The 15,630-nt window shown below is 38.8% G+C and overlaps 1 protein-coding gene across 2 annotated transcripts; it reads left to right on the top strand.

Moving 5' to 3' along the window:
- Positions 1–189: 189 nt before the first annotated feature.
- samd9l (sterile alpha motif domain containing 9 like) lies at positions 190–14,024 on the top strand. 2 transcript variants are annotated; one of them, XM_028455418.1, is made up of 3 exons: positions 190–314; positions 488–543; positions 8,285–14,024. In XM_028455418.1, exons 2-3 carry the CDS (start codon positions 540–542, stop codon positions 12,910–12,912), a joined length of 4,632 nt encoding a protein of 1,543 aa, XP_028311219.1. In that variant the 5' UTR covers positions 190–314; positions 488–539; the 3' UTR covers positions 12,913–14,024. The 2 variants fall into 2 exon arrangements, with proteins under 2 accessions (XP_028311219.1, XP_028311221.1); XM_028455420.1 differs by having other exon boundaries at positions 8,288–14,024.
- The last annotated feature ends 1,606 nt before the right edge of the window (positions 14,025–15,630 follow it).

The following is a 15,630-nucleotide window of genomic DNA, read 5'->3' on the forward strand; positions in this document are numbered from 1 at the left end:
AAAATAGTCATATACGGTTAAAAATTAACCCTTTAGCTTTAATTACGCATAATATAATGACTTTAATTGATTGTACCCGTCAATAGCGGGATTATTCAGCAGCAAAATGAGTGTGTCATAGTAACACAAAATGCGGGGGAAATTCTCCAATCTGGCAACACTGAGAAGAGCTGAGTAGGTATTCCGTGTAAACCGAAACCTAAACGTGAACTAAAAGCTCGCAGTGCGGAAGTTACGGATCATTGAGGAAGGAAACGATGGTGGGTCAGTGTGTTTGAAACCCTCTGCTCAGAGACGTGTTTTCTATCTCTAAGGTAAGACATCTAACATTTATATATATATATTGTAGCTTCTAACCTAATGAGACAGTTTCTGTGTTTATTAACTCCTGTTGTGTAGATGAGTTGACCACAGTCATAGGTTCATCCACAGTTTGATAAGATAAAGACCTTTGACCGTTTGACTAAACAAACTATTTCCCCCACAGCTTAACATGGAGCATTAACATCTACAGCAGTTTAAGCAAAGACAACAACATAATGGGTGAGTGAATCACTTTCCTTTTTTATTGGAAGGAAATTAGGTAAAAAAATAATAATAATCTGATTCATAGAATATGGATATAGATATAAAGCAAAAATTCATAATTTACTCAGTAACTGTTGGGTGTAAAATCAAAATTAAGTAAAATGACTGATTTAGAAACATACTAAAAAAAGTACAAGTACCCATAAAAACAACTCAATTACAGTAACGTGAGTATTTGTAATCCATTACTTTCACCTGTGGAAAATGAAAATAAAATCATGTATCTTACCTTGTTTGTAGTTGATAACGAATATCTGCCATAATTGGCATGACTTGTAATAGAAAATAATTTTGAAGTGAGGGATTCGGGATGGGGGGAGGGGTCCGAGGTCCCTGAGGACTCGCCCCCCTCCCCCCTCCCCAGATGCCCCACAGACCCTAAACAGCAGCCCTTTTAGCTTTGAAAATAAGGGCACTTTATTGCTAATAGTGATGCTGTTTCAACGCATGCAAATGACATGCCCTCACTTATCTACAAAATTTAGGCTGTTGATCATATTGTTCTAGTCCAACATTTCCATTATGAGCCAACTCTCACTTAAACTAATAGTTGCTTATTCATACACACGCAGACACTATTAAAAAACAAAAAAATCAAGGCACAAGGTAAACTGTCAAACATCAACCATAAAAGACAAAATAATCCAAACCTGGGAACATAGTTTCTTTACCATGTCATGGTGCGTGCAGCTTCACCACCACACCTACCATGACGCACCACCTCAAACAGACAATGTCCCTCAGGTCCTACCAATCCTACCTAACAATTACTCAGTCCCTCCAGGATTTCACGGGCAATCTCTGTGATTGTTGCGATCTAAAATGTCTGATTTTATTTTAATTTATTATTTTAAAATATTTTATTATTAATTTATTGAGTTAAAAAACATTAAAAAGTTCCAGAGTAGCCGTTCTGTTCCAATCAAATCCCTGCCTGTACCCCATTCAATGGTGCCCATTGATTAACATATACTACTGTGTATGTGTGCCATGTGTCCAATGCAATGGATAATTAAGAAAAAAAGAGTTCCCGTAGAAAATGAAGACCAAGAGTCCATCTCCTAGGGAACGTCTACAAACTTTTACCCATTTCTTTGACGCTACCGCCGCTTCATGTGAGCACAGTTTTTCCTGCATGCGGCGCGTTAAAACATACCTGAGAAACTGAAAGACACACCCTCGACTCAGCAATCTTGCCTGGCTGTCCAAACACGCAGAAACAACAACAAACACATTGTTCTCCAAAACAGCTAGGGTGTGTTAGTTCCTGACGTTTTGCATTTTAGATTTACTGTCTGATTATTGGCAGGTGTTGAATTAAAAATAGGTCACTTTTGCTCTTTTTTTTTTTTGCTTTTTTTTTTGCAATTGCCTTGTGGTCACTTGTATTATGCTTAACTAATTTGTTAAATATTCTTTGACCAAATTTAGTTAAAACTACATTTATATCTAACATTCTGTGTTGCACAACATCTTTTATTGAAAAAAAAAAGAGAAACTCTTTATAAAAGTAATTTTTGTTTATTTTTTATTATTATCAGCACCCCCTCATATCAATCCCATACCCCCTTAGCACCGGGAGAGAAAAAAATCCTGGCGCCATGCCTGTTACATAGAGAATCAGTTTGTTTTAATTTTTTAAACAAAACCAAAAACATTAAAAAATAGATAAATGGTTCTTTTCCTGTGAGAATCTCATCAATGCAGTCATGACCTTTGCTACAAACAATTTTGCTCCAGAAAAGTCTCATTTGTTCAGCAATAAATTTGTGTGTGGAGATTGTACCAGGGGGCGCAAGCACCAATAATACTGGCCACTGCTGCCATTTTAAGCCTGATTTAAGGCTCTGCGTAAAATCCCTCACCATAGCCGCACGCAGGCGTAGACCTCCTCCCCAGTAACCTCACTTGCACCTCCCAAAAATCCTGACCACCCGTCAGGGCGACATCTTGACGGGTAGTCAGCTAGAGCTGTGATTGATCAGCTCCAAACCTCAGTCCCGGTCTCTGACTTTTCCAGTCACACCACCATGTTTCAACTTTTTGCGTAGCGATACGAGAGTTGTTTCTACAGTGGATTGAGTCAAAGAGAGAACAGAGACAGACTAAAAGAGCCAGAGTTTTATTAGCACGTGAAGCAACGCCAAACGGAGTCAATCACAGACAAAAGGTGTGTGTTTACTGTTGTTTTCTGTGACCGGAAGATAAACAAGGGCTTTTTAATGCTCGTTTGTAACAACAACACAGAGCCACAACCCCCTAGCAGCAGGGCGGCCAATCGCATAGCGAGGCGTTCCCTCCACTCAGAAGTAAAAGGACCAACCTCCACGTCACGTTGACTACATGCCCCCAGCGTAGGTCCTGATGCTGAACCTTAAACCGGGCTTTAGATGGTACCTGTAATGCAGTGACGTGCAGGCAGGGTAAGCAGTGCCTACCCAAGGGTGAATTGATATTTTGATTATTTGTTTTAATTATAATATAATAATAATTTATTTTTCAATTTCCGACAGCCTACAGTACCTATAGGTTTGAATGTGTCAGCATTTTGTGCTTTTCATAGACCAAATGACTAAACATCGCTATTTCCTGGTACGGCAGAGATGCTGCACAGTCTCAATCCACTGTAAGGCAGGAGGAGGCCACACCCTCTCCCAAAGGCACATTGCTGCTCTGCCTCTAGCCTCATAGTCTGTGTTTATGTGTTTGCGCATGCACAGTCAGTTCCCCAATATAAAATATAAATATATAAATATAAAAACCATTTACATAAAAAGGAAGCTCTCTATGCTATATGTACGTTCACAGTGCATTAGTGAATTGATACAGCGTGACTTCAGCAAAGGTAAGGTCAGAAAATTGTTCGTACTTTCCACAGTGAATGGTACAAAAGGAAGGGTTGGCTTTGTGGATGAACCTCACTGAGGCTGTTCTGAGTTGTTGTTGTTGTCATTTTCTCAGAATTTCTGTGTTTGCAACACAAACAACGGATGCGTTGCCGTATCATGAGATATATCTTGTTGGGAGAGTATGGAGGCTATATTGAATAATTGTTTAAGTTTCTTTAATGGTGTTTTATGATCTTGATTTTGTTAGATTAACACTTGCCAGCCTAAACATATGAAATTGTCATTGATGTCTACATTTGTGGTCTCAATTTACAACACCCTGCCTACCCAACCGTAGTGCTCATGGCACGTCACTGCTGTAATGAAGCTTTATCAATCATTATCTATAATAGTTGAGATTTAATCAGGTTATTTTCTTTAAAAGTCCTTCTAAAGCAGCAGGAGATAATCAACACTTGCGTTCACGAGACACGTTGGCCGCTATTTTGCTGCAAAGAGTCAGATTGGCTGTTGTGACACAGTCTGTAACCAGACTAAATTGTGATTCCAGTCGCACTGGGGAACTCCCGGCAGCTGATGGTGGCTGCCGGCTTTGGAAATTGATGGCGGCTTACACAAGGCGGACGGACTTCAGCCACGTTGTACGCCTAATCGATTGCAATCACATTTTGTTGGGTCACGGAATTTGTCGCAACACCTGATACACTCTGGGCTTAGTCAGATTGGTTAAAATTACAGAAATTTATGGTGATTGGACAGAATTTGTGGGGATTGGCTAAAATTGCATTAATAGTTACGATCGCAACATCGCAAATTCCTGCCCCATCAACAACACAAAAGTGCATATGGCAACAAACAATACACAAATACTTATTTTATATTTATCCTGCCCATTTAAACAATCCTGGACAAGGCCCCAATTGTTATGTTCTGCATGGTGATGTCTAGGAGCATGGGAAAAGCAAAGGAAATGGATATAATGCAGAAATTATTTGTGTTGTGTTTACTGACAACAACATAAAGAATCCATCAAACCAATCACAAACAAGCACCAGTTGTTTAACCAAAAAACCAAGGCTTACAACAAACCTCAAAGAGTCAGTCAAATCAATAAATCCCAACCTAAACCAAACAAATGAAGACCAACAAAAGTTCCACAGACAAACATCCTGTAGGGCTGGGCAATATATCGACATTCAAGATATATCGAGTTTTCTATTTTTGCAAAATAGAAAATTACAATATTGCCGATATCAAGATATATTTTTATTTTATAGCTAATTTGATATAAAAATGCTCATTTTAAAAGTCGCTGCTTTCACTACTTCTCAGAACAGCATGAAAAGCATAGTTAGATGGACTTCTGAATGCATCCAAATCCAGACCTTCCCATAAACAAGTCACACTACAGGTCTCACTCATACGTACTGTCCCTTAGAGGAGAAAAAGTCTCAACTGGCACATATTGTGCAGTTGTTTGTTAATAAATGAGCCTTTGACATTTAGCATTAGCAATTTTAACCGACTTGTCTTTCTAGTAAGACTTTTTTATCCCTCGCCACGAAGGGGAAGGGGGATATAGGTTTGAGCTCCGTTTGTGCGTCCGTCCGTCCCGAGTTAATGTGAACAGTTTTTCTTAGAAAGTTGTTTAAGATAGGATTACCAAATTCGGTGTGTGGCTTCAGGGTATCAATACCTTGATGGAGTTCAAAACTTACATATGTCTGCTAGCAGGTGGCGCTGTAACCAAGGTTAACGCATTTTGGCCTATAACTCCCACATTGTATGTTGCACATAAAAAATCTCATATCCACAGATTCTCTGAATAGGACTAAATCAGTTGAGTTTGGCCACGCCCATTTCCGCCTTGAGTTTTGCTTGCGCAAAATCATGAAAACTGCAAAGTCTACTTTTTCTAACTCCTCCTTGGGGTTTTGTCCAATCAGCGTGAAACTTGGCATGTAGAGTCTTCAGTTGGACCTGATCTAAAGTTTATAAAATACTTTTGTTCAGTCAAACTACGCACAAATTATTAACGAATATAGTTTTCTAGCTAGCTATAAAAACGCAAACTATTTGCATATCTCGGTTAAAATAAATGCTAACAACACCAAATCTGAGATCCTTGGTTGGCATGTGACTGTGGGGGTATAAGCCACATTTGAATAATGTAGGCCATTAGGGGCACTGAAAATATGGGACATTTATGTATCTTAAATGAATAGCAACAACAACTTTAAAATGTAATGATATTTTTTTTCCCCCTAATTTAATGTAGGTGCTCCGCCAGGTCCTGTAACTTTGCTCTTATCAGTCCATAAAAAACAGCCAGATTTGGACAGAAACCGTCCTATTGATCTGGGTTAATGCAGCAACAGAGTCTGTCAATCAGTCTGGACCATTTGAAGATGATTTACTGACCATCATCCAGCAGGTCTGAGCTCTTGAGCAGCGCTTGTCACGCACACTCTCATTTGTGAACATTGTGCCATCGCTGCGTAAATTGCACAGCTGATCAGCTGATTCTGGCCTGATGCTCCTGACATCAACTCGACATGAGAGTTTTATGGTCAAAACATGGAGAGAAAGACACAGGAGCTCACTGGAGCATCTGGAGCCGTATCCATGGAGCTCTGTGCACAGCGACTGTTTGTACCACAATGTCACCAAACTCCACATGCGTCGCCTTGGGTGTCCAGCATTTTCTCTCCCTCACATACACTTTACTCTGCATTTTCTTATTCAGTGGCTGTTAATATTGACTATTGTTTTATTTAAATTATTTTCTTATACTAGAAAGGTTAACATGAGCATTTTCTTCTATCTCTGCTGTGTTTTATGTCAACATTCAGTGCGGCGATGATCTCTGTGTGTGAGTTTGCACCTACCCGTGGGTCGTCCGACTTTCACCGCAAACCGTTCCTGGTTTGAGAAATTTCATTGCGCCCACTGCATTAATACATTTGCATTTGCTCCTCCAATTTTTTTGCTCCCCTTTTGAGATCCGCCTACTTTACATATTCATCAGAGGGAAACGCGCTAAATAATTTGTGCTTGCATTGTGACGAGCAGAAGACATGAAGTCCTGATTCCCTCAGGTTTGTACCCCTTATCAGCGCATGGAGTGACATTTGCACACATTTTAATACCCCTAAACCGTTAGTGAATCTGCCCCATAGTTTGCTGAATGCTTGACTGCGAGTGTGTTAAGAAGTGGTAAGTGGATTAAGAAAGAGATGGAAAATGCTATATACTACTAATAATGATGATGATAATTATAACACTAATTACAAAATATGATGTTCTGATTGCGCACATCAGGCTTAATGTTTGTCTCTGTTCTCCATCTGATCATAAAACAGGCTGTGAATGTGTAATAGGTAAATGTGACTCAGTGTAAAATGCTTTGGTACTAAAGCCTCTATAAGTTAAGTAATTTTAAGTCATCTGTGGAAGATCAGTAGGCTTTACACCGATCTGATCGGTTATATCGGATCAGCCGATATTTTGCATTTTATGCAATTAATGTGATGAGCTGTAATGTCTTAATTTGCCGATCCAGTCAACGACGTCATTGTTATGAAACTTTCTGTAGATGCTCCCATTGCATTGTTTTATCGTCTCATTTACACCGAAGAGTTGTTTGCTTTACGTGACACAGATTTATTTCTCTCACTTTTGTGCACAAAGGTGAAAACCTATGAGCGAATGGCAAAAATGTTGATTGGTTGGAGCACCAGACTTTGTCCCCAGTCTACCGGCTCTGAAAGCGGGGGCAGCGTCTGCTAGTGTGTGTGTGTTTGTTTTGTTTATTCAGCCCAGCCATGTTAAAAAAGAGAGTCTTAAAGCAGAGCAATGTGCTCCTGTTTACTTTCGTTTTCATACCGGAGACTTCTGTCCGTTTCAGGGCGGTGGTGGACACAGAAGCGTGCGTGTGCGCGCCCCACCACCACTGATGTGCACCTGTGAATACAGACTATAAGAAACAGCAGGTTTTGCAATGCCACAGTCAGGAAATATGTTTTTGCTCCTAATGCTAATGCTAATGCTAATAGAGGCTTCACGTAGTTCCAATGTAGTCTGCCTCCGCAGCTTCATCTCCAACTCTCTTGTAGTTGAAGCTATCCTCAGCTTCGGACTTCTGTTAAATTCAACAGCTGCAACGTTTATTTTGGCAATCACTCAAAAATGGCATGCAGCTTATAATCCATCTGCTCCGGTCTCACACGCTCCCTCACTCCGCACATGGTCGAGCGACCAGGACATTCATTTGCAGTTAAAGGGACGCACACACACACACACACACACACACACACACACACACACACACACACACACACTGACAACAAATGTCGTGTTCAGGTCCTGCTTGGATTCTTCGACTGTTCCACTCCCCTCCCTCACAGTCACAAGGCTGCATTTACAGTAGGTCCCAAGACTTGGTACAGTTTGATTTTCCATGAATCTGTATCAGGAAGTACCTAAAAAAACTCAATATTCATATGATCGGAGATCGGTGATCGTTTTTTAAACTCACTGATCGGTGATCGGCCCAAAAATCCTGATCGTGTAAAGCCTCACCTGGGCGGGAAAGGGGCGTGGCCTGCTGGGACAGGAGAATGGCAGACAAACATCACAGCATGTAACAAAAACAATTAATGTTGAAAGCAAAGAAAGAACAAACATCCTAACTGAATAGAAATATTGGAATTAACACAATCATCTTTTTATTTGGAATTGGATTTTTTATCCAACAAAGTAAATATAATAGTGTTTTTTGTGTGCGACTACTATATATGTTAGTTTTTAATGCAAAAATATTAAAATACTAATTTCTTCTCTTTTAGCAGACAATCCTGAAGAGCCACCTGATAAATGGACTGATTCCCAAGTAAGCACCTGGCTTAGATCAATTGGAGTGAAAGAAAACTACATTGAAGAGATCTATAAAGCTGAAGTTGATGGACAAATTCTACTTTCTCTAAATGAAGACTACCTGATGTCAAAGATTTCTATGAAATCAGGGCCTGCATTTCTCATTATTCAAAAAAGAAATGAGCTTCTTAGCTCTCGACAAAAAGGGAAGGAGAAAAACAAGCAGAATGAAGGCACAAAGACTCAATCAGAGCAAAAGAACATTAAAAAATCTGTTTCGGGTCCTTCCACAAAAGGTAAAGATTCTTCAGAACAAAACCCTTTTGGAGATCAAGCTGTTGTTAAGGACACACAGTCTGCTCCGGGACAGTTCTCACCGATTTCAAAAGATGACTGCAAACCACGGCCATTTGATCAAGATGCTATTAATTTTTTATATGTGAAGCACAGAGTTCTACAACCTGAATCAGGTGCTTTTAATCTGATCTATCCATGTCATGAGTATAAGTCATTTGCCACAGCTGCTTTATTGGACCGCACTCGTCTCCAAGTGAAGTTTGCCAGAGAGGTTCTGAAATTTGCAACTGGCTGTATGAATATCAGAACAAATGGAACAATACACTTTGGTGTGATGGACAGCAAAGAAGATGCGGGTAATGTGCACGGTGAAATAATAGGAATACCAGTGAAAGAAAAGGACATCTTTGTAGATGCCCTGGACTACATTGATAGGAGTGTTTCTTCAGACAAAGAGAATGTGCACCGATGTGTCCGACCTCCAAGGTTTGTTGAGGTCATGGATCTAGAAAGCCTTGATAAAAGGTATGTTGTTGAAGTTGATATTGTATCTTCAATACATATTGTTGAGGGTAAGGTGTACAGAGTCAAATTACCAAATTTTAAAGAGTCAACCAACAAAGTGGAATTTGAGAAAGAATTGATCCTGCAGCGAGTGGGTTCAAAGACAGAACCAGTGAACGACAAAGACATCAGTGATTTTTATCAGAGAGTCAAAGATCGAGACTCGCAAAGAAAAGAGGCAGAGAAAAATCAGTTCTTCTGTGCTCCTGGACTCTGTCAAGACCTTGGACGAAAGCTCACAATGCTAATGACAAGTGGCAAAAGGTTTATTGAACAGCAAAAATGGTTTCTTCTTGTCACAAATAAATTTAATCCTGAAGATCTTTGCAACATTGACTGGTTGCTCAACATGAACCTGTTCTGCGTGTTTGACTTTGACGCAGATTCAAAGATATCAGGGCTTTGCTCTAAATACCTTCAACATCACACTGCAAACATGCATTTTTTGCAGAACTATAGAATACCCAACGGCATGAACATCCAGGAATTCACAAACCAAATGCATCTGTTCGACCAAACAAGTTGGATCTTTTGCAATGGCCGAACTGACTTTAGAGGAAATGAAAGTTCTTGTGATGAAATGACATGGATCAAGACAAAAATGACATTACTTCGTGAATCTGTGTCTTTGATATGTAAACAAATCTTACCTAAAGGTGTTTTTCAGGTCATTTTTCTTCTCACAACGCCAGTGGAGAAACCTCTATTGCACACTTTCTATGAGTTTTTCACAGATATGGAAGGTCATGATGACATCATCTGCATTTGTGAATCAGAGGAAAATTTTCAGAAATGGCAAAGCTTTGCAGAAGGTTCTTGTGGAAGAGAAGCTGTTGACAATTACAGTGTTGTTGGAATGAAAATGAGCCATGTTAATGCAACTTTGCTGCGAGTGCAGCCTGTCAATGCCTGTGCTAAAAAACACTTACCAGTCTGTGTGAAAGGGACATGTCTGTTTGAAACACAAGTTGAGGAACAGATGTTCTCTCTAGAGATTCTGACAGTTGATCATTGTGATGAAACAAAAGAAGACTTCATTGATGAAGAGAAAGAAAAAATTGAACGCCAGTTCTACCGTGGAGCTAAAGTGACCTGGTTGAATTTTTGGCTGGCTGAGCACAACTTTGTTGGAAACATCATTGAAAGGGATGCATATAATGACACATTGAAAATTCTCAAAGACACTTTAAAAAACAATGCAGATCGAACATCAGTCATGGTCATTAACATCTATCATCACCCATCAAGTGGTGGAAGCACTGTAGCAAGACTGATGTTGTGGAACAATAGAAAAGAGTTGCGTTGCGCAGTTGTAAAACCTTCTCAGCCAGCATCTCTTGTTGCAGAACATGCAGTTGAACTGAGAGAATACGAAGAAAAAGATCCACAGAGGTGTCTTCCAACCCTCCTCCTTATTGAAGACACCAACAAAGAATACCTGGATGATCTGAGGAATGAACTTGAGGTTGCCATTAATACAAAACAAGTCCAGTTTGGAACACTTTGTTTTATTCTATTGAGCTGCCGACGTTGCCATGATCCAGAAAAAAGATGCAAAGAGTCTCCACTACATAATGTGTCTGTCACTCACAAATTGTCTCCTGAAGAGAAGAGAAAGTTTGCTGGTAAGCGGCAAGCACTTGAGAAAACATACGAGCCTCAATTCATCCTCACTTTTGTTTTAATGAGTGAAGAATTTGATAAAGGCTATGTTGAACAGTTTGTGAAACATTTGCTTGAAGACATTGACCGCCAGTCTGTTGTCACTCGTCTCATTCATTATGTGGCCTTGCTGAACACTTATGTTCATAACTCTTTCATCTCTCAATCCCATTGTGAAGCCATGCTTGCCTTAACCATTCACTTGGAGAGGTTTCGACAACACGAGTTTGAGAAATTACTCAGTGATCAAGCTAAACTTGTCTTCTTGCACCTTAAAGATGACAAAACTCACATTAGGTCAATCAGAATAATTCACCCAATTGTTGCAGAAGAAATTCTTCAACAACTTCTAGGACCCCAACAGAGCCTAGGCAGTTTGGCAATGGATTTACTCTGTGACAATGTCCTTTTTGAGCACAGATTTGGACGAGAAGATTATCTGTCTTTTCTGAGACAACTTTTCATAAAACGATCCAGAATAAGCAAAGGGGACGAATATGACAGTTTTTTCTCTCCACTTATTGAGGACATGTACAAACATGAGGGAAGCCCAGAAAAAGCAATCCAGCTACTTGAAGAAGCATTTCATCGTTTCCATGAAGACCCATATTTTGCGCAACAACTTGCTCGACTTCATTATACCTATGAAAATTTTGAAGAAGCTAAACGCTGGGCAGAAACAGCAGCCAAACAAATGCCAAACAACTCATACATTCTTGACACCAAAGGGCAGGTTTACAGAAAATGGTTTCAAGCAAAATGCAAAGAGATGGACAACAACCAAAAAAATGCTCAAAATACAGCAGATGCCATTGAAACTGCTCTCAAAGCCATTGAATGTTTTCAAGAATGTGAAAGAGCAGCCAATAATGATCTGGAAAATATCAACCCTTCTGGATATTTCTCAGAAGTTGAGGTGGGCTGTAATCTGGTGAAACTGATCTCTTCCTTGCCAGTGTTTAGGAATGCAGCTAATGGTCATTCAGAATGTGTGAGGTACCTACTAACAGATTACATTCCAAAGGACATTGAATGTTCTTGGCAGCCCTTTCATGACCGTTTGAAAACACTTCACAAGACAATGCAAGATGCTTTGGAGTGGATTTCAGAGGATCTCAGTTACTTTCAGACAGACTTTGGCTCAGATGAAAATACCCCAGAGAGTCCTGAAGAGAAAATAAGCCATCCCCTGACATGGCTGTCAAAAAAGTCTTCAGAGTATGGAAAATACTTCAGTGAAGCATTTTCTGCTGGACCTCTGCAACATAACCAGTCAATTCCAACAAAGGTGACACCTTTGCAAAAGAGAATGATTATCTACCATCTTGGAGGAGGTAACATTACAACTATTCTCTCCAAGCTGACTGAGCAAAGAGATTCTGTCGGTCTTCTAGAAAAAATTCTTTCTCTCTACCCAAGCAATCCAATTAAGTCAAACTTTGGCCAAAGAGACATTGTGAATTACATTGTGACCCAAATTTCTCTGAAATGCCTTTCACCAGAAACCCAGAAGGTAGCTTCGCTGAAAGATCTACAAGCTCTGAGCCGCCAGTTCCCATCTGATAAGAAAAAGTGCCTGCCAAGTGCCCTATTTCTGCTCACATTGCTATTCTGGCCAGAAGATAGTGACCCAAATCACGATAAAGAAGCCAAGTATGAAATTGTACAATCTGCTGTTGAACACATGGAAAAGAGCTACTGGACCAAAATGAAAGATATTCCCCAACGAAGGAAACGCATATACACACATTTCTTCCTTGGAAATGGGAGTGGTCTGGATAAATTTGTCCACAAGCAAAGATTTGAGAAAGTCACCAAGGGGTTACCAGTTTCTGAGAAACGTTTGAAATGGTTTCGTGGTGAAGCATGGAAAATGCCGGAGATTGCCAAGATGCTGAAGCTGGTTTCTGGTTGGACAGAAAATGGAAAGGTGTACCTTGAAGGCCCTCGAAAAAAGAAATTTCATATCTTGCCAATGTTTGTGCCTTCTGTGCCTTACAGCAATGAAAATGTAACTTTTTATGTAGGGCTTACCTTTAGAGGCCCTGTTGCCTTCAACATTACTTTGAAGAAATAGGGGCAAAAGATAATTGAGAAAAGTCCAGACAAGATTATAGGAACAAACAACTTTTTAACAAATCCCTGTCAGGAATCCATCTGCCTTTCTATCTGGCCTGCTGAACCTGTGACACTCACACCTCACTTTGGCCAGGTCATTATAACGCAACCTCCAGACAGACAAATATACAGAACCTCCCTAACAGGACTTTCCTGCATTTGTTTTCTGCCTTGTGACTGAAACACCCATGTATAGCAAAAGACTTCCACCCTCCTTTTTGTCTTTTCTCCCCTTTGCATCCCTACTGAGTGGGGCTTCCAGAGCCTTGGTTCCTGAAGTCACCTAAAGGAACTAATGAAAGATGCAAATTTCATATATTTGTTATCCAATCTGTTTATTTCACTGTTTTAATCAAATGATCCTACTCATCAGGGCTCAAAACCTTACTAGATGTGTAAGGTTGCTTTAAAATGTCAATTTTATTGGTCATTTTCCAAGTTTACTGTAGATGTTATCAAAGGAATTGGTCAAAGTAACTCCAGCATTAACTTGCTATGAAATATAGTTAGTCAAAGTTCATTTAGGTAATTTTAATGATAAACTTATAAATAATGAATTTGTCATTAATGTGTTTTAAAATTATATCATGTATGACATTGAAATATTTAGCAATTAGTGAACTTTATGCATTTCATATTCCTACTCTTGTGTTTTATTCATATCATGGGTTATTTGAATTTGCATTTGAAAATAGAAAAATGATCTCAGTGACACTGCAATGAAACTAGTGCAAAAACATGGCAGTTCAAATCATGCAGTCACGTAGTCTTTTATCTGTAATGGTGTTGTAAAATTTAATTTCAATGTCTCGTTTAAACCTGGACTTACAGTAGATTAGAGGAACATTGTTTCTCCTATTTGTCGTTTTAAATGCAAACGTGTTGGTATTTCTTAGTGTCTAAACAATAATGCACTGTTAGAAATGTTATCATTTTATACAAATGTATTACACAATTAGGTAGATACCACAAATAAAGATTGTATGCTTGTTTTACTTTTTACTTTGGCTTTTTTGATATAACTACAGTAAGTTCTGTTTCTTTGAAATAAATGTATTTGATGAAATTCAATGATTTTGTTTTAATTATTTGTACGTGCAATTCGTTCATTTGCAAATGAGTTTGGCCACTTAAACATCAATGGGGAGAGTGTAAATTCTGCAGAGAGGATTGGAGATTAAGTGGCCAACTTACATCTGTGAAATCATTTGTTAAAATGTCAGTTTATTCTACAATTAAACAACTGTTGATCTTTACGAAACTGGCAGCATCTATTGATAACTGCACACACCTGCAGATAAAATCAAATTAGCTTTACCGTCACTTACCTACCTCTGAAACACTATATTAGTTCGGTAAATGAAATTTTCTAAGAAAATGTTCATCTTGCTTAAGTAGTTGTCAAACGAGTCAAGTATTTTTATCATGCATTTGTTTGCCCAGTCCAGACGTGGGAATAGGGTGCATATATATATATATATATATATATATATATATATATATATATATATATATATATACATACACATGACAAGATAACACAAAAGAGCCAAATAAATACACAAAACAACTATCCAAAATAAACAAAGATAGCAGGATAATATACAAAACAAAAACTCCTTTTCATTGCTGTTGATGCTCAAATTGGTCATTATTCTAAATGCTGACACTAATCTTGATAAGGCCCTCTGATCAGAGAATTCCAGTTTTATGGCCCCCACTGTGATAGTAGTTGCCCATCTCTGCTGTAATCAGACCTTCTAAGAATGTTCAGCCTTTTTTGTGAATAATCTAAACAGACCAGCATCCTCACTCACACCCCTGTAAAGCCATTTCCCTCAAACACTTTCAGCACAAGACCTAAAACTGACATTTAGTGACTCCTTTGCAATCATACATTTTACATGAACAATAAGAAACAACACTGATGTGTGTAGTTTTATTTTAAAACATTTTGACTGAACTACTTCAACACATTTGTCTCAGGTGATAGCAAGATAATTCTACTCCTTTTTACCATGAAGGTAAAAGTAGTCACTATAGTATTTAGATTTTCATCTGTAATGTATGTTGAGTGCCTCCAGTGACAATATCAGTGAGTAAAGAATATGATTGGATTAATTTATACTGTAACTTCAACGTTTTATAATACTGTAGTGAGGATGAGACGTGAAATAAGGATTACTGAAGCCTTGTCAGAAGTCGCTTTTAATTGCTGGATAATTCAGAGCAGCAGGACGATCACACACAAACATCCACATTGTCAGAACATCAACTAACTCTCCTCCTCCTCCCGCCAACGCTTAACTCTTGTTCTATTCCCGCCAACCACGAACTAACGCGAGAGTGAGGACACAGCCCATAACGGGAAGAAACATTACAATCACGTCCACTAGTTCAGGGCGGCAAATACACACGGGAACATCCAACATGGCAACACAGAACAAACATACCAGCTGGATTCACCGGCATCACAATACCTAAAACTTTGGAAGTCCCTTTCCCTTTTTTATTAACAGAAAGTAATCATAAGATACAGAAGTCATATTCTTTGGAGGACCAAACCTGCTAAACTTAAATGAATAAATAAATAAACAAAAGTGAAAAATTTTAAATTAAATACAAATAAATAAATAAATGGAGAAAAACAAAAGTTATAATATAAATACATCATTAA

Source organism: Gouania willdenowi, chromosome 8, assembly GCF_900634775.1.
Source record: "Gouania willdenowi chromosome 8, fGouWil2.1, whole genome shotgun sequence".
NCBI lineage: Eukaryota > Metazoa > Chordata > Actinopteri > Blenniiformes > Gobiesocidae > Gouania > Gouania willdenowi.